At 53.7% G+C, this 19,023-nt stretch overlaps 6 protein-coding genes across 6 annotated transcripts; 5 read left to right on the top strand and 1 right to left on the bottom strand.

Annotated features, from left to right (window-relative positions):
* Positions 1-87: 87 nt before the first annotated feature.
* Positions 88-1,815, top strand: A1O7_00714 (uncharacterized protein; the record flags this gene model as incomplete). The annotated part of the gene is made up of 1 exon (XM_007754755.1): positions 88-1,815. One exon carries the CDS (start codon positions 88-90, stop codon positions 1,813-1,815), a length of 1,728 nt encoding a protein of 575 aa, XP_007752945.1.
* A 2,433-nt stretch (positions 1,816-4,248) lies between these two features.
* A1O7_00713 (uncharacterized protein) lies at positions 4,249-5,598 on the top strand (the record flags this gene model as incomplete). The annotated part of the gene is made up of 2 exons (XM_007754754.1): positions 4,249-4,768; positions 4,850-5,598. The coding sequence occupies 2 exons, from the start codon at positions 4,249-4,251 to the stop codon at positions 5,596-5,598; spliced, it is 1,269 nt and encodes a 422-aa protein (XP_007752944.1).
* Positions 5,599-6,784: 1,186 nt separating this feature from the next.
* Positions 6,785-8,042, bottom strand: A1O7_00712 (uncharacterized protein; the record flags this gene model as incomplete). The annotated part of the gene is made up of 2 exons (XM_007754753.1): positions 6,785-7,632; positions 7,682-8,042. The coding sequence occupies 2 exons, from the start codon at positions 8,040-8,042 to the stop codon at positions 6,785-6,787; spliced, it is 1,209 nt and encodes a 402-aa protein (XP_007752943.1).
* A 1,981-nt stretch (positions 8,043-10,023) lies between these two features.
* Positions 10,024-10,371, top strand: A1O7_00711 (uncharacterized protein; the record flags this gene model as incomplete). The annotated part of the gene is made up of 1 exon (XM_007754752.1): positions 10,024-10,371. A coding segment is annotated over one exon (348 nt), but the record flags the coding sequence as incomplete, so codon positions are not given.
* A 1,731-nt stretch (positions 10,372-12,102) lies between these two features.
* Positions 12,103-12,984, top strand: A1O7_00710 (uncharacterized protein; the record flags this gene model as incomplete). The annotated part of the gene is made up of 2 exons (XM_007754751.1): positions 12,103-12,721; positions 12,806-12,984. 2 exons carry the CDS (start codon positions 12,103-12,105, stop codon positions 12,982-12,984), a joined length of 798 nt encoding a protein of 265 aa, XP_007752941.1.
* A 2,417-nt stretch (positions 12,985-15,401) lies between these two features.
* On the top strand, positions 15,402-18,564 carry A1O7_00709 (beta-glucosidase; the record flags this gene model as incomplete). Its single annotated transcript, XM_007754750.1, has 5 exons — positions 15,402-15,691; positions 15,742-15,839; positions 15,892-16,067; positions 16,118-16,373; positions 16,421-18,564. The coding sequence occupies 5 exons, from the start codon at positions 15,402-15,404 to the stop codon at positions 18,562-18,564; spliced, it is 2,964 nt and encodes a 987-aa protein (XP_007752940.1).
* Between the last annotated feature and the right edge of the window lie 459 nt (positions 18,565-19,023).

Below are 19,023 nucleotides of genomic sequence, written 5' to 3'. Positions count from 1 at the left end.
CGCGCCTGTGCCGGTCGAGGTGGCCATGCAATTTTTGAGATCATAATTCTAGTAATCAATTGCGGCGCATACCTTAACACGAGAATCATGCGGAAAGGCGTCGTCTCCCAGTCCACCGCTGTTCGATTGTGCTTTCGGACCGGTACATTGCAACCCAGGCGGCCCAATATCCGTGCATATGCTCAACAGTTCGGCCCTAGCACGGAACCCACAAACAACATACCGGGAGCGGACCCAGGCGATGATGAACCTCGAAAGAAATCGCGTTCGAAGCCCGAGACCGAGCCCGAGCGAGAGAGCCGGTTCGGGACGACCGCATACAAAGCATTTGAATCAGCTTTCACGACCTTCGCGTCAATAGCTGTCCTCGGCTTAGCGGGCTATTCCTACCACATTTACTACAAATCTCTAGTCCTTCGCAAGATAGAGAAGGCTTTCGCGCCGGGAGACCCTATGCTTGAACTGGCTGCTCCACCGGGACCTCATGTGCCGCCTCAAGACCAATCTGGAGACGACGACGAGCAGTGGGTGGCGCGACCTGAGCAGGCGAAGATCAATGCCATCATCAGTGGAGAGTCTAAGGGCAGATACTATCTCCTCGTAGGTGAGAAGGGAACTGGGAAATCGTCTATGATCCTCGAAGCCATGAAAGAGCATAACGGAGAGGGTGTTTCCATGTTCGAGGCACACGCTGATCCCGAGATCTTCCGCATCCGCCTTGGTAGGGCTCTCAACTACGAGTTTCACGAAGACTACATCGGCTCCCTATTCTCGATACGAGGGCCACGCGACACGACGGCTCTTCTGGACATCGAACGCGCGTTCAACAAGCTTGAAAAAATCGCCTTGAAGAACAGGAATCAACGCAGCAAAACCGGTCGCAAAGGTCCACTCGTGGTCATCGTTAACTGCGCACATCTCATTCGAGATGACGAGGACGGGAATGATCTGATCGAACTGATGCAGCAGCGCGCAGAGCAATGGGCAGCTGCAAATCTCGTCACCATGATCTTCAACTCGGACGACTACTGGGTCTATGAGCGGTTTAAACGCTATGCTACGCGAATGGAGGTCATCCCTATTCTGGACTTGCCAAAGTCCCTTGCTATTCCGGCGCTCGAGAGGTATCGAGCCAAGTACTTTCCACGTGAAGAGCACAAGCCCGAGATATTCAAGCAAGTGTACGACTTGGTTGGTGGAAGATTGAACTTCCTCAGCCGCGTCGCTAAAAGCTCGGACATGCTCAGAATGTGTCATCAGATCAAGGAATATGAAAAGACCTGGTTCCTGAACAAATGCGGCATCCTCGGCGAGGAAATGGACGACGATGTGATGGACCAGCAGAAATTTGCAAGCGCGGCCATGGTGCTAGCCAGAGCTCTTGTCCAGAAAGATAAGGAGTTGGAGACGAATTATGACGAAGACCAAGGCCACATTCTACCACAAATCCCGCTTTACATTGCTCGGCAAATCATGACTCGGGCTGATTTTATTCAGAGCTACGACCACGAGAACATCTTCACGATCGACAGTAGTGCAAACGTCCGTGCGGACAGCGTGCCGATGATGAATGCTTTCAAGGAAATATGCTCCGAAGAAGGATTTGACGACTATTTGGAAGCGACGCTAGATCGGATCTCAGCCATTGAAAGCATCAACAGAACAAAGGAACTCACTTTCAAAGACCTATGGATTGAACAGAAGGGAGAGCAAAAGGGCAAGTACACCTTCACCACAAAGGATGCTCGAGGACGAGAGACCGGCTCGGTCGAGATGCGAGTTGTTCCGGACAATCTACCCGACGAAAATGACTGAACCAGCCCAGCAATGCACAAATCTCCCTTTCCTCAGACCATCAAAATAGTCCTCGGATCTGGCCGTTTTCGTCAACTGGACCACGCCTTCTGATCAATCTGCTCGGCATACATCGGAGATTGGCCTTCCTTTGGGTGCGTGAATTGATTTGGTGAGCTGCGCTCTATATGCCGAGAAGTTTGAGGACGACGTATCGTGGTGCCTCCGTCGTCGTCGGGGTTGTGACCGACGACATCTTACAATCAACTTGGCACCAAAGGGGGTTTTATTACGGTTACAGTCCTTGCTCTGCCGTTCCGAAACACGGTCCCTGAACAATACCGCACCGACCCACGGGTCGCATCGGCAACCCATGGCATGCCAGCTTTTGGCTTTACGGAACCGAAGGTCTTATCACGAGGCTGCGGGCAGGGCGTGGTGCAGTTGCTACTTCTAGTACATGTCTGGATTCATATCGCGCTAAGCTATCACGAGACGACAACACAGAACGGCTTGACCTCGATGGTATATCATGGGGGGACAATTCTACTGGGCAAACGGGTGGCCTGGAAGCGCGTCAAGGGCTCATTTCACACGAGACGAGACAATTAGACCCCTATACAAAAGAGCAAGGCACGAACTTACCATACACTTTAACTATCAAATCCAAGTTACCTTAGACTCAGAGCTTCTGCTCAAGGCAAAGGATGCATTGCTTCACCAGATCTCTAGGAAGACAGCCCGACTTATCAAGTTCGGCACCATCAAAGCTCCGGACAATCTTGAAGTAATCACACCCACAACCGGGACAGAGGTTTCTATTCGCGTCAGCAGGGTCAAGCCATCGCTTGAGACCAGCATGGCCGTCCTCGTATTGGTCGCGGGGATAGACTCGACCTTCGTTCTCCCCATTCCAGAGGTTATCGTGCGCAACATGCTCGAGCATATCACTTGACCACAACCGACAAGGAGGGCACTGCCACTCACTCCGCGACTGATCGAGGACATCCCTGCGGGTTTGCGAGTCACATTGACAGCGCTCGTCTCGTTGTTGGGCTTGGACTGCCTCGCTGCACGGACGGCAATAGTGCAGTTCATGTTCTTGATTTTTGTGGCGGGATACGTCGCGTTGGGCGGCCATCACGCAGTACAGACAGACATTGCTGGCGCAGCAGCCGGAATATTGATCAGCAGGGCGTGAACAAGTCTTGACTTCGACCTTGTCGGAGCTGATTGCGCAGACGTCGCAGGTGGTGGAGAGTTGGCTGTTACGTTGAAGCAGGTCTGCTAGGTCGTCGAGGCTAGCGATGACGTGGCTTTGTCCTCCCATTTTCTTCGATGGGTACAGTTGGCTTTCTCTGATACTGATGCAGATGGAGTAGATTGGCAGCTTTGCGACCGGGGCAAGGGTCATGATATAGAGCCGCATACCTACCACCGAAGCATTCTGACAATGAAGTTAAAATGGAAAGCATAATGAAGACTCGGATTGCGTCTTTGATCTTGGACAAACTCCTGAACAAAGCTGCTATTGCCTGCTTTGATGTCTCGTGGTTGCTTTCAAGGAGTTATCCTATCGGAAGCTCCAGTCACTGGTTTAGGTGAAAGAGCTTTGTCCTCGAGGGCGTCGACAATGCTCGCCATCGTGTTAGGAGATCTACCCTGGAGCTGTGGCAAGATACGGGACGAGACATGGTGCACGGCCATGACTCCGACGGCGAAGGCATCGATGTGCTTCTCCTGGTCGAATGGAGATGCGCTCACATCCGACCAAAGTAGGCAAGCGAGGATCGGTCGATGTCTACATTCGAAATCAAATCGTCTCCGAACGGTACACTTTCTTGAACAGTCGACGGGCTGACCGAATATACCGGCGCCCGAGGGTGTTTAGAGTCCTAAGCTCATCATTGACATTTGTTTGTTCGAAAGCCCCCTGATCGGTCACGTATCTATCGGCTAATCTCTTAGTCACCCTATCGATAGTGTAGAAAAGGAAGTTGAATTTTTCCTGCTATTTTCGCCCGGTTCTATATGTGTGCCGATGGCTGCCTGCTTGGCAGCAAAGTTTGTTCCTGAAGTTAGGACCAAACCGTAGGTACCTATATGGCACTTAGGTTTTCGTTCTCGAGTACTCCGTACTCGGTATTCTCCCACAGGAGGTACCGAATGCACTTGCACCACTTGTACTCCACCGTGGCCGGAGACGGTTTTCCGCTGGATTGCTGTGACGTAGCGCCATCCAACTCGTTGTGTGTGGCCAATCACGTCACGATCGCGTCTGTTGTCTGCCACTCGCTCACCACCCGCTTCCAGCCACTTGACTTTCTCAGTCCTACAGTACAACGGCACCCAGAACGCGCCAGACGTCCTCGCCCACGTACTCTTGACGCAGTTCGTCCTCTCCTTTGGCTTCACTCACCAACTGTTGCACCATCAACCATTCTCAAGCTTCCCATGCTCGGCGACCTCGTCGAACTCGCGACTACCCTCGTGCACCCGTCCCACGAGCCCTCCATCTCCAACATCACAGGTTCCACCATGGCTCCGCGGAGTCGGCATACCAAATCCTCCAGCATCGCGTCAAGTACTGGTGCAGCCGACGCCGTCAATGGCATATTAGAAGGGACTCTGGGCTCGAAACCGTCCTCTCCTGCTGGGACCACGACGCGCAGACGACGTCAATCACGCTCGACCACATCTCCGCCGGGCTCGCCTGTCGTCGCTGTACCAAAGCCAGTCGCGCGGGCCGCACAACCTGTCGTTACCGAGAAAAGGGAATTCGAGCCGCTCAAGTTCACGGCAAGTGTGGTGCTAAGCGCAGTGCTGGAAGCGGCCTTGCAAACCGGGGCGGCAACGGTTGGAGTAGGAGATCTAGCTGCAGTTTCTAGGAGGCCCGGCACATGGGCTGAGGTGCTTGGGTTGTTGGGCTGGAAAGTCGCAAAGTTGGGAGTATACTGGGTCAGCAACTTCGACGGTACGTCCCAATGGGTTATGGCTTTGACGTCCTTTGCCACGACATCTTCCATTTCTCAAAAGCTAACTGTTTGAACTACAGCCTACGACGTCGCATCACTCTCCCTTCTCCTCCACACACCTCAAGCCATCCTCCTCGGCCTGTTCTACCAAATTTCCCCCATCACTTTGGCTTCCATAGCCCTCTCCGCCATCATCGCCAACTCCCTTCCTTACTACTTCGTGCGACCTCTCTCCCTGTCTCACATCCCAAGCTACGCGCCTAAATCCAGCCTTCGGAACCGGCCCATCCTGACGGACCCGTACACGACCCTCGCAACGTCACTTCTCGCGACTGCAATCTTTGCCGTCCTCCTAGAAGCGTCCTTCGCAACATACCTCCCCACATGGCTGATCCTGCATTTCGAGGGCCTCAGAACGCTTGAACCCGCACATTTGGGTCCCGCGGGCCTCCCTACCCTCCTCCTCGCGCTCCTCCCAGCGGGGTACGCCATGATGGAGTTCCTCTTCGCACCGTCAACAGCCGCCACCAGCTCGACCATCGTCATTTCGCCAGAAGGTGCGCCCGTGTTGGAGTTCGACCCCTCCACCGCCACTTTCTGGGACCACATCCACTATAACTCATGGGGTTGGTACTCTGCACGGCAGAAGGAACTCATCCGCCGGACGGTGGTACTCGCGGGATTGCTCCTCAGTGAGACAGTGCTGTCGACCTGGGGTACCGTCGAGGGCGTCGAACTTCAAGGAGCGCTTGGATATGCCGGCGTCTGGGTGCTTGGCACGCTTGTCACTGGCGCGGTCTTGGATTGGGTCGGCGGACCAAGCGATTGATTTCGCTACGGACTGTCGCATCGTGGGTGGTAGAAGGGCATGAATTTCGCGTTAACAAAGGTGATGCTGGACGACGTGGGGTGGAATCGCAGAGTGAGCGAGGTGGGCGAATGAATAGTGCAACAGATGCATGCGTGGACGTGTAAATAACAACCTCAATTTACGTTCTCGGTGGACAGTTTCACAGTACAGGTTGGCTCATCGGTATACCCTGGATATCACTGGGAGGCAGGGAAGTAGGGAAGGCCAGGCGCCATTTCGAGGAGGATTCGTAGACCATTGCCTGGAATACCTGGCGGGTATGGGGACCGCAGAGCAAGAAAAGGCGAGCAACGAACGAGCAGCAAGTCCCCAATTCAAACAAATACTGTACCGTGTACGGAGTACCCCATGTTCAGTCGGAAACTCGTAAGACATCTTCCCCTGAGTGAAGTACTCCGTACAGTCCGTCCTACTGAAGTATGTTGAACAGCAGGCCCAACGCTCAGCGCCTACTCCGTAGAGTAACTCCTGTAACCTTCCGTACTGTAACACTGACAAAGATATAAAATTATACAGTGCCGGTACTGTGTACGGGGATTCTGTGGTTCAATTCATCAATCTACATGTAGATAACAATACGCGAGACGTACAGGTTCTTGTTCTGTCAACACCAGTGGATCATGAGAAGTAGAAGGGAAGTACTCCGTACGGAGTACTGTACGAGGTACAGGAGTCGGAACTCAACCACGGGCAGTTAGCGATCAGCGGTTCCTTCAAGTCGTGGGGCTTCCCGACATCGAGAGGCGCCCATGAGATGGTGGGAAAATCCGTATAGCTCGTCCCCTTTCTCTCATATTCGTTGTCCTCCACGGGCGGAGTTTCGAGCCCTCAGGCGAATCAATGGAATGGTCATATCGTCAAATTTTTTTTCATGCCATGCACGCATGAACGCTGGCCCCGTTTCCCAAATGCTCCGTGGATTGTGGCCTGACCTTCAATGGAATTCCAGACATCCAGACATATGCGATTCCGAGAACTCCTGTCCCTGCACCTGCCCCTGCACCTGCCCCTGCCCCTTTGCACTTGCACGGGGCTGCAACAAAGGCCGACAATTCACAGGCATATCCCAAAAAGCACCCGCAATGCTTGCCACAGCGGGGATGGTGGGTTTTCTTCAGGGCGTTACCTCGATGATCCTGTTCAACTAGGACGACGACGCCTCGGTATTTCGCCTCTCGCGAGTCTTGCTCCGGCCTCCCTTGATGCTCTTGACTCGACTGAGGAAGCCACCACCGCCACTACCGCCGACCTTGCCTTCTTCAGGTGGAGGGCCGACACTTTCGGCCGTCATTTTCCGTTCCAGCGTCAGTGCACTGCGTTTCGGACTGGATGGCGCGCGAGCTCGGGGAGGATTCTTGAGTTGTTCCTCTGCAAATGCGATCTGTGCACCTTTCTTCTCGTACTCTTTGTCATAGTCCTTGAAAAATGGGTTCACGCCGTTCTGCTCGGACCGGCCTGTCCCGAGCGGGCTGGTGGGACTCACAGCAGGGAAGGGCTCGGGGGATGTCATGCGTCCCGTGTCGTTCACTCGCGGTCGGACAGACTTGATCCTCTGGGCCAAGCTCTTCTTCCGGGAGAGACCAGCTGCTGCCATGGCTTGATCGGCGGCTTCTTGCTCGCTCTCTCGACGCTGGATCGCAGCTCGACTCGCGGGCGTGCCCTCCAAGAAAGTGCTCGTTCCTAGACCAGCTGACTCGTGACCGTGGACAGGTTCGGTTCGAGCTGTCGGGTTGAAGCTGGCGCTTCTCTCGGGAAGTGGTCGGCGCATATAGTCCGCATCGGCATCCTGTACTGCCGCATGATTATAATCGCGATTCGCTTCTATGCCTCTACCATGATACTGGTCGAGGTTAAGTTTAGAGTTATTTGGCCCGGAGCCTCCGAGCTGCATGTTCAGTGAGTCCTTGGGAAATGCCTGCATCGGGGCTTGCCTGGCGCCCCTACGATTTCGGTGAGGGTTGCAGGCATCAAACGGGCCGTCGTGGTGGAATACTGCACGAGTCAGCGCTATCTCACGCCAGAAAATGCGTCCACAACTCACAGCCAGTACCATAGATGCTTGTGACGTCCAGTTTATCGATAATATCCAACCTCGCATTTGGTTTCTTTGATTTCACTGAGCCTTTTCCGTCACGGCCTTCACGGATTTTCCGCTCTCGTCTTCGCCTTTCCGCGTCAGGATCCACATCCTTTGGCTTCTCGCGAACAGACGACTCGCTATTACGTCGTGGCGGCGCACGCTTTTCGTGCGCGCGACTGGCGTCCGAAGGATCTGCGAAGATGTCAAGTTCATTTGGCGGACCTCGAGGTTTCCCTTGCTGTCGCCGGCGTTCTTCGTCCGAATTGCTAGGCCTATGACGGAGAGGAGGGCCACGTGGTGGATATGCTCGCGGAGGAGGCATGTTCTCTCGCCTTACACTGCCGTTTACAGGAGGCTGTGAGGGCTTCGAGGAGTCTTTCAAATCGAGAGCCGCCTGCCTAGGATCAGTGACAGCGCTAGAATACACAGAGCAGAGAGCTTACGAAAATATCGGCAGTCTTGTCCGCCACGCTAGATGGGCTTGTTGCGCTGGCACTCGCACTGACGCTGGCAGTTGTAGGGGTAACCTGGGTGGCCGTGTTTGGAGATACGATCTCGTTGGAGTCGAGAAAGGGGTTCGTTGAGATTGGTTTAACAGTGGTGTTCTCTGATACAAGGCTCCGGAAGGGGTTCTTAGACGCAAGCGGAGATGGGCCGCGTTCTGCGGCACGGATGTCAGTGTACAGTCGCGCAAAGGGTACCAGACGTGGGTCTCGGGTCAGCGACGGTAGATAGAAGGAGAGAGCGTGTCGAAAGGCGAACTTGAGGATAGAGCTTGTCTCAACATACCGGCCGGAGGCGCTGCCTGTGCCATTGTCCTCCTTATCCTTCGGTGCTATGCGTTTTGATGGTCGGTCACTGGAGAGTCAAGACTCGATTGCGTCCCGCGCAGTCGTAGAGACACAGCACTGCTTGTTCCGAAGGATGATGTTCCCACGTAGTATAGGTGAGGGAGGTCGGGCCACTCTTCACAAAGGTGATGAGGTTGCGGTCAGGAGAGAGAAGGGCAGGGTCGTGAAGGCAGACAATGACTATGCGCTAATAGCCAAGGGGCGCTGTGAAGCCTAACGCTGTTGGTGAAGACGATATTGTTGTAGCAAATGCTGGCTGTGGTCACTATGCACGCCTAGGGGAGGGAAACACCAGAAGGGGGATAAAAGGTCGTCGGACAGGGTGTGTTTGCGAGGAAGAACTAGGAAGGGGAAGGGTGCAAGAACAAGAGGAGGGGCGTCGTTGGTGTCCGAGGCCGTTTTGAGGGCCTTTCTTTCAGGGCACCCGGCCGGTATGGGGCCCAGCTGGTTAAAGGCTCCGCTACCCACTGCGCCAAAAGATGGGGTGCTCACGCCACACCACGCTACCATTTGGCGAGCTCAAGAATGGAATGTTAGACGTTGGAATCGGATTGCGAACAACAACTGACGTGCACAACAAGTCCATCATTCAAGGTCGCTGGTCTGCTCGCGATTCACGCTGCCAGGGTTCCCATCGTCCGGGTGTCGATCTCCAGGTCTCTTGTTTGCAAACAGCTGCTGTGCCAGCCCTGACGGTTTCTACTGGTCACCTGCTCAGTCTCGCAAACCAGTCCAAATTTCACAAAGCACTGCCTCATTCGGGGCTCGACCTGATCATCTTCTTGCCCATTCGGAGCCTCGTTGGGCAGCTGTCGGTTTCCTCTGAAACACGCTCAGCACAACGCTAGCCAATCTTGTTGGCATCTTCAACCACCCTCTGTCCTTCCATGGGAATTTTTCTCAACTGAAGATCAACTACATGATAGGTGTCTCGACAACACACGGTCTGTCGCAGGCCGTTCCATCGTCCCCCCAGCGGCTCAAGCTTAGAATTACTTGGACTGGCTTTCGGCCCAAAATTCAAGTTCCCCTGGAAACTGCATGGTCAAGGGCACGGATCGCCCGTTTCTTCCGCCCTCGGGATCCCTGCTTGAAACTCAATCACGGACGCGTGCAAGTCTGGGCATAGTGACGTGGGGGCGTTTCGTGAAACTTCGAGCAACCCGAGTGAACGTGAACCGACATCCATGAGATATCGGTCAACTGAGCTGGCGGTGCTGACAGACGTGCTAGAACACCAACGAGTACCGCTTGCCTCAGCCGGATCTGATCCATAATTGAACTGCACGACATACTTTGCACTCCAGTCTCCAAACTGAACCGACCTGCTTATCGATCAAGCCGCGGCGACGTGAACCTTGCACGACCCTATTACCATATCCTTCGTTCACCGTCTTCCAAATATCGAGCATTCGGGACCCTCAACGGCTTTCGACACCTAATTCTTGGAATATGGATGCGACAAAACCGCCGCTGGTCCTGTCTCACCGCTTCACCTTGGAACTCGAATTCGTCCTCTCACTCGCGAACCCGCAGTATCTTCAATATCTCGCTGTGTTTTATCCACATTTGCTAAACAAACCAGCGACTTCTCGCAATGTAGCCGAAGCAGATGATTCAGACGCCGACCGTTTTGCAAGATATCTCAAGTACCTATACAGCTATTGGCGTACCCCTCAATACGCGCAGTATCTCACGCATCCAGGGTCAACGTTGCGAAATCTCGAATTGCTCCAGCAAGAACAATTTAGAAAAGATCTCATCAAACCCGATGTTATCGCGAGACTCTTCGAGACCGATGAGGCACGGTCAGCTACAGTAAATGGGACTGATGAACATGAGGCATCGAGATAGTTGATGCCTACCAGAGATGCTGGAGAACGGAGCACGGGGGATTTGGAGTCCAGGCCCGACATGAATCCTGGTCCCTCATCAGCCCGCGCTGTACCATCCTGAGCCCTAAGAACTGGAAGATCTCGAGGACGACGGCAGTCCTAGCCCTAAGGCAAGTTACGTCTTGTTCTACTTCGACATACTTGTACCCCAAGATTAGCACACAAGATAGCCCAAGGAAAAGAACACTGGGCGAGTATCACCATCGGACTGCGCGCGTTGGACCGGCAACCTGGGACAGCGTTTTTCTGTCGACACAGTTCGGCCAAGGGTGTGATCTTTTACCCACAAGGCTATGGTCAGATTGGGGCATTCTCAACGACCCTGTCCAGCGAAACGCCATCCGTCGTGGGGCTCGAGGATTTCTCGTCAAACAGAGTAACGGTCATAAAAGCCAGCAAGAACACACCCGAGACTGCACAGTCCGACGACCCAAGATACAAGAACAGTCCACCCAGCCGCATATAGCCCGTCATCTCTGTCTATCTTGGACAGCACGAACCCTGACAAATTGCAAATCTTGCAGGCTATGGCACTTTCGGCGGCGTTCCGAGTCAACAATCAACACTTGAGGTCTTCGACAAGCAACCCATCAATATTCCGAGTCACAAGATGCACTCTGATCCGGCCAGTCCCAAAGACGACGCCTAATTTACCCAAGTTTTGGTATGCTCGGCGGCCAATTCGATGTTCTCCTTTGCCTACTGCGATCTATACTTTCTCGGCGCATCATCAGCGGTCCTGCCACCACTAGATTCTTGTAAAAGAAGTAAGAACCCAATGGAGCCATGGTAGAATGGAACAAATGACAATCTCCTCAAATTTAGGGGACGAGGGCAGCTTTACTTCGTATCACACAAGGCAATTTTGTTGACATGAAAACTGGTGACTTAATTGTAACTCGCTCACTGATCTGTTCATGGCGATGTCCTTCGTCTAATGGTCACGCGATATGATGATCTACTTTGGTAGGCACTCGACACGGTCATGCAGGTACCAATACGCATTCTGAACACGAAATCCATGGTCTTCGTATACCTCTTGTTAGCACAAGGCGTACTCGGCGTTCTGAAACAAGCAATAGAAAGTGTGCTAGCCGATACGAAGCATGGCATCACTAGTGAGCCTGGATCGCGACGCAGCCGAGGTGGGTTGTTCCAAGTTATTGTGGCACCCAAATCCGGGGCAAGTTCCTTCCCCTCGCAGTCCGTACATACATGTACAATATCTACTTCCCAGGTCTAGGTACCTTTACACAATCACGATTTGTCCTTAACACGAACACCACGCTCTGCAGCTGACGAAACTCGGTGTCCTCCCTTCCCTCCTGCCTCGGTGTCTTTCAGCAATACCCTCAACTGACGTGCTGGTATAACTCAAAAGCCATTCATCGGGTGTCCTCTCTCCTGAACCTTGTTTTAGAGCACGGCCTAAGTTCACCACATCCTCAAGTCGCGCAAGAACTGGTCGCCACTGGGTATATCCTCGCAGGGTCAGAGTTGTGTCTGGACGGCAAGTGTATCGCACGGTAGCCGGACATAAGAGCTGAGGGACTATCAACGTGAACACGGCACACAACTTGCGGCCGTCCTGACGAAGGCATTGGACACAACCGCTGCCTGCGGTTCTCACATCAAGATGGTTGCCACGAGACACCACCCGCAGCCGTTCCCGGACCCTGCAACGCCGAAGGCAACAGCACGATCCGAGGCGTCACCTTCAGCTTCTTCCCCGCAGTCTGACGACTCGGCCACTGTGTCTTCGACATCTCGAAAGCGCAGGGCGAAGCGAACGACCAATTCAAAGACGGCAACGCCTTCGATCCACCTTTACTCGCACAAGGTGCCCCCTTTATTGGTGATTTGGCTCTTCGTTTCCCTACCGCTAGTGATTTGGGATACGGGATATATCGCTCTCCGCCCGCATTCGATGCCTGGTGGGAAATACCACTCGCCTATCTGGAAGCTATACGCCCTGTATGGTACGGTCGACTATGTATATGGTTGGCCGGCATGGAACGGCCATGTCGGTTTCACGGCCGCCCAAGCGTCATTAAATGCTGTCGAGACAGCAATGTACATCTACTACTTCATTGCCATATACAGGAACGCGTCGGGAAATCTACTGTCGGCTCCGAGTATACAGGGTTTCTTCCTGGGCGAGGACGAAAACTCTGTCAGAGGCCCTGGAGTTGCCAAGGCAGTTCTCTACTTGTTTTCCGCTGCAGTGATGACATTCAGCAAGACCGTTTTATACTGTGAGTTGCGACAGTCAACCTTGAAGAACCGGGAATATTTTTTACAACGCACTAGAAGGCCTTTGCTAACGGGTCGCTCCTCAGGGCTCAACGAGTACTTCTCCGGCTTTGCCAATATTGGCCACAACTCCGCGTACAACCTTGTCTTCCTATGGCTTATCCCCAACGGCCTCTGGCTAGTCTTCCCCGCATACATCATGTATTTGCTCGGGGCAGAGATCTTGGACGCGATGGATGGGTCTCACGCCGCGAAAGAAGAGTAGGAGCTTTGCGCAGGGAGAGAGGTAGCATCGCGTGAATCATGCAGTCGTTTTCCACGTTACAACATCGAGATCAGGCACTGGTGCCGTTCGATTGCCGAACGTAATGCCACGCCAACATACCGAAGACGGTAGGAAGACATTCCAGCGGACACCTCAACCTCAACGAGAATGTGATGTAGTGGTTTAGTGGGGTCACGGACCACGCAGTTCTGTGGTACCCGTACCGTGTACAAGTGGCACGGCCAGAGACACCTAGAATGCCAAGCGATGCGGAATGCCGGATCACACAAACGTCCCCCCAATACCTACCAGGTAGCCAGCGGTTTCGCGCATTGTGGGCCTGCGTTCTCCAGCAGGCTATGCACACCATCCTGCGGGTTCCAGTCAGCTTAGGTTACAGTCAAAAGTATCGATGCATGATGGGAGGTTATGGCCCAGGTCTTCGGACAGCCACCCGCATGGGTCAGGTGTGCGAGCGTTCTTTCAACAAGATCAGCAGAGGGAGGTGCGCTGTGCCACATTGGTACTAACTTCGCAATAACCCCAAGACTAGAGCTCCGCTTTCGAGTGAGGGTACTCCGTACAAGCTCTTGCTAGCCGAACACGCTCATGGTGGTGAGGATCGTGATCGATATCGGGGGAAAGCTTGGAGGAGGCAAAGGGCGTGAGATGCGAAGCATTGCCGTGGTGTGCTCTAGACTGAGGTTACACTTGGCGGCGGATGCTGTGGTTGATGGAGATGGCATCGTCGTACGGAGTATGGGCCGTTGTCCTGCTTGAGCATGAGAAATGATTGGGACGAGCAAAAGATGTCAGTACGGAGCTACGGACAAACACTTGCGTATCACCGGACGGTTCGTTGCAGAGAGCCCCAGGTGCCGGCAAATGATGGACAAATGGGCTAAATATCGGCGCTCAGGCTGGTCAGCATGCAGTGCCTAGTCCATATCTTGCAATCGAACCGGCCAGGGAGGCTCGTTGCAGTACGAGGAATAACCGATTGCGGGGAGAGCTAGGACGAGAAGACCCTGTAAAAAGCTTCGCTGAGCGTTGTACGGAGTACTCGGACGAATTACCCTGAATGTGTGGCGGAAGACAAGCAACCACTGCAGCTTGTCAGATTGCGGGCTTGGTGAGCATATGATCAATTCGAATTTTCCCGTCCCCAGGCCGAGGCTTGTGGCACAGTTGCAGTGCAATTGACATGCTCTTAAGCTTCGGATAAAATATGGGGGAGTCCCCAGGCGGCGGTCTTCGGGCCTATTCTGAGCTGGTAAAGTGCCACTACGACGTCATTCCTGGTGCTGGAACCTCTTTTTGCGGTAGCGCGATGTAGGTCTCTTCGTGATGGCTCTAGTGAGGCTTCAGTGAGTAGTGGATGAGGAATTGTACTCTTGCACTTCCACCACCACGTCGACCTCCTGCCCTCCCTTTGTGACATGGTTTCATCATACCACAGATATCACAGTACTACTATAGCACGTTCAGAAGACCAGATGGAAAACTAGCTCTGGATCTGAACACGAGGGTGTATTGCATAGTTTGCGGGGTAGTGCATGCCGGTTGGTGATGGGCAGGACTTTCGACAAGATCGACATCCATCCATTCAGGCGTCCGTGGTGATGGCTGGGTGACATGGAATGTAACTTCGCTTCTTTTCCACATGCCATTTCAGGCACCACTGCTGCACAGGTCGGTGAATATGGATCTCTTTGCACATCACAAGGCCGGCCGAAGCTATCCACCCACTCACGCACGCACCACTGCACCAGCTCCAGCTCATCGCAGATGTGCTCCATGTTCGACGGTCCGCTCCTTCCCGATTCATGAGCTCTCAGCTCGCCAGCTACAGCAAGATCCAGCGAGGAATTGTGTCTCCCCGCAAGGGAAAAAATACGTCGATGACCTCTACATCCTTCGTGACATTTGCAAAGCACAGCACCGCAGCGTAGCCCGCAATATTCAAATATCTGTCGACTTCTCCTTCTCGGCAACTGATTTCTTCTCTCTTCTTTCTTCCACCCGCAATCTCCGTCATTCCTCTGCGGTGTGCTTCTACCCCCTTTCATCTTTTGGGTATCTCCATTTCATCCACCTCAGTTAGGGAGACTGAGCACCTCTGCCTTTATTGAAGTCGAGCCTCGCCCGCACCAAGCCTCGCATCCTCACTGGCTGACGTCAACTCGACCTTCCGAGATTCAGCCTAATTGGCGTCGCAGAGATGTGGCTTCCCGACGCGGTTGTGGCGGCATTGGCAGTCTTGCCTTGTCTGCCCCGGACTCACGCGAGTGTAAGTCGTTTCACGTTTCCGCCCTGATCTAGCCCCTAGATAAACTAAGTCCAATCCCGACAATATGGATTTCCATTTCCATATCAGATGCCCTCGTGCCTAGGAATTCTCTTCCAAACATGCAAAGATGCTTGGACTTGCCCCTGCGTTGCTTTTGGGCGTCAATGCCACTTTACAGGTGTCCGAGTACTCACAAGCTGTGCTGAAGCCTGTCGAATCGGTGGACGCGATCTACAAACGCCAAGCTGCGCAACCATTCAACAATGACTACACCGGTCCATATTGGGAATCCCCGCCGAAGTACCCTTCGCCATGGGGTTCAGGTGCCGGCGACTGGGCTGCTGCCTACGAAAAGGCCCGAACCTTTGTTAGTGGGCTGACCTTGATGGAGAAGGTCAACCTCACAACCGGCACTGGGTCAGTGATAGCAGCTTCGTAACTGGGAACTCTCGCTGATCTGCATCAAGTTGGGAATCTGATAAATGTGTCGGAAACACGGGCGCCATTCCTCGAATCGGATTTCCGTCCCTGTGTATGCAGGACGGTCCCCTTGGCATTCGTTTCGGTAAGGCCCTGGCATAACCATTGGATGCATGCAGCCGCTGACAGGAAGCAAGCCGACTATGTCACCGCATTCCCCGCAGGAATCAACGTGGCCGCCACATGGAGTCGCGACCTTGCGAGAGCCCGCGGTGAATCTATGGGTGCTGAGAACAGAGATAAGGGCGTCGATACCCTGTTGGGCCCCGTATGTGGTCCACTGGGTCGTCACCCGGAAGGTGGCCGAAACTGGGTACGTGCTTCTGCTCCATGACCGAGCATGGCCATACTGACTAGCAACAGGAAGGGTTCAGCCCCGATCCGTATCTCACTGGAGCTTTGATCGCACCCACGATTCAAGGTATCCAGAGCCAGGGTGTCATGGCATGCACCAAGCATTTCATCGCAAACGAGCAAGAGCACTTCCGCCAAGTTGGAGAGTCAATCGGCTATGGTTACAACATCACTGCCTCCCTTAGCTCAAACATCGACGATAAGACCATGCATGAGCTCTACCTCTGGCCTTTTGCTGATGCTGTTCGAGCTGGCACCGCTTCCGGTGAGTGCTGTCTCAGTATCGGGTTGCCTATACTGACAACCGCATAGTCATGTGCTCTTATAACCAAGTGAACAACTCCTATGGTTGTTCGAACTCCTATACCATGAACCATCTCCTCAAAGGCGAGCTCGGCTTCCAGGGCTATGTCATGTCCGACTGGCAGGCACAACATTCTGGTGTTGGTACTTCGTTGGACGGACTCGACATGGCCATGCCCGGCGACACACTCTTCAATACTGGTTACAGTTTCTGGGGCACCAACCTGACAATCGCTGTTCTCAATGGCACTGTCCCGGAGTGGCGCATTGACGATATGGCGACGAGGATCATGGCAGGCTACTACTATGTCGGGCGTGACGCCGCTTATACCCCTACCAACTTCTATGCCTGGGGTCAGGATACCTATGGACACGCTTCAGCCGCGGACCCGAACACTCCTTTGATCATCGTCAACGAACATCGGAATGTCCAGGACGAGCATCGAAATGTTGTTCGCGCAGTCGGCCAGGCATCGAACGTCCTCCTGAAGAACACTAACCGTGCTCTCCCACTCAAAGGTAGTGAGAGGCAGGTCGGGCTGTTCGGCTACGATGCTTGCAGCAACCCTTGGGGTGCCAATGGCTGTCCCAATCGTCAATGTAACAACGGCACTCTCGCGATGGGTTATGGGAGCGGCACAGCGGAGTTCCCATACCTCGTTACACCGGAGCAAGCTATCCAGAATTACATCTTGACGCACACAAACAGCGAAACGCAAACTATCTGCGACAACTACGCCGACAGTCAAATCAGGACTCTAGCGTCCCAAGCTGATGTTGCTATCGTCTTCGGAAACGCCCAGTCTGGAGAAGGATTCATCACCATCGACGGCAATACTGGCGATCGTAACAACTTGTCCCTGTGGGAAGGAGTAGATCGACTGATCAACAATGTTACCAAGTACAACAACAACACCATCGTCGTCATGCACACTGTGGGCGCCGTTAACGTGTCTGCTTGGTACGACAATGAAAATGTCACGGCGATCGTCTGGGCTGGTCTTCCTGGCCAGGAGAGCGGCAATGCTCTTGTCGATGTCCTGTATGGTCTTGTCAACCCCGGCGGTAAACTGCCATTCACAATTGCCCGCAACCGAGAGGACTATGGAACCGACGTCCTTTACGAGCCAAACAACGGGCAATTCGATGCTCCACAGGAATACTTTGCCGAGGGCGTCTTCCTCGACTATCGACACTTCGACCAGGCAGGTATCGAACCTATCTACGAGTTTGGCTTTGGTCTCAGTTATACGACTTTTGAATATTCCGACTTGGTCATCACTCCTGGGAACCCAGCACCATATGTTCCAAACAGCGGCTTGACGGCACCGGCGCCGAGCTACGGTACCGCACCCACAGACGCGTCTGAATATCTTTTCCCGAATGGCAGCATTCCATATCGAGTCTACGAGTTCATCTATCCGTACCTCAACAGCACTAATCTTGAGGCTTCCTCAGGCGATCCCGACTATGGCCAGCCGACCGAGCAGTGGGTTCCAGCTGGCGCACAAGATGGCTCTCCGCAGCCAATTCAAGCGGCGGGAGGCGCCCCTGGCGGCAATCCTCTGCTGTATGAGATTGTGGCAACGGTGACAGCGACAATCACCAATACTGGCGATGTTGTGGGTGATGAGGTTGCCCAACTTTACGTCTATCTCGGGGAGGGAGAGCCGCCAAAGGTCCTCCGTGGATTCGACCGCATCACCATTGCTCCTGGCCAGTCCGCGACGTTCACCGCCGAGCTCACCCGCCGTGATGTGTCCGTTTGGGACACTGTTTCACAAGACTGGGTCCAGGTCCAGAATCCAACTATCTACGTCGGCGCGTCCAGCAGAAACCTCCCTCTCTCTGGCACTCTGTCAAGTGGTGGATCTTCGTCACCCGCACCCGCTGGACCCCCAGGCAGCCATGGCACCTCGTCCTCGGCTCCTCCATCGTCTCCAGCAAGCTCAGTCACATATTCATATGGTGGACACCCGACGGGTTCGCCAGTGACTCAAATTAGTGATGGCCAGCCGCAAAATGGGGCTCCAACGGGACCACCTATTTCTCAAATCAGTGATGGTCAGCCGCAAAATGGGGCGACAACAGCACACCCCGCTGTAAGTCAGCTGTCTGATGGTCAACCGCAAGCTCGGCCTACGTCCGCATGATCAGGCAGCGGAGTCGGCAGCAACCACGCGTGTAGCCTGCCATTAATCATAATGAGGGAACAAAAGAGGGTTAGCCGAGAAACATTGGTGTCTTTGCGCAATTGAGCACGAATGTTTGGAAAAGTGTTTAGAGAGCACCAACTCAAGACGGCAACGATTATTGACTACAGTGGGCGTCTTCGCCTGCTCTAAAGAGGGTGGAAGGACGCATATTGATTGCACATAGATGAAGTGAATGAATGACGATTATAATGCATCAAGACTACCAAAGCGACCTGACATGGATTCATCTCAACTGATCTCGTGTCATCTTGGGGAGTTTACCGCCACCGGGCTCGCCGGTGCGGCGGTCGACGAACAATCCCTCTCCAGTAGGTTCCGACGTGCACTGGAAAGTTCTAGGATCAACTGTACATACGGGGTACCTACATACATCAGTCCTGGGAGTGTACGTACACC

Source organism: Cladophialophora yegresii (genome assembly GCF_000585515.1).
Source record: "Cladophialophora yegresii CBS 114405 chromosome Unknown aczIN-supercont1.1, whole genome shotgun sequence".
Taxonomy (NCBI): domain Eukaryota; kingdom Fungi; phylum Ascomycota; class Eurotiomycetes; order Chaetothyriales; family Herpotrichiellaceae; genus Cladophialophora; species Cladophialophora yegresii.
The sequence above is the reverse complement of the archived record's forward strand: the minus strand, read 5'-3'. Positions and strand labels throughout refer to the sequence as shown.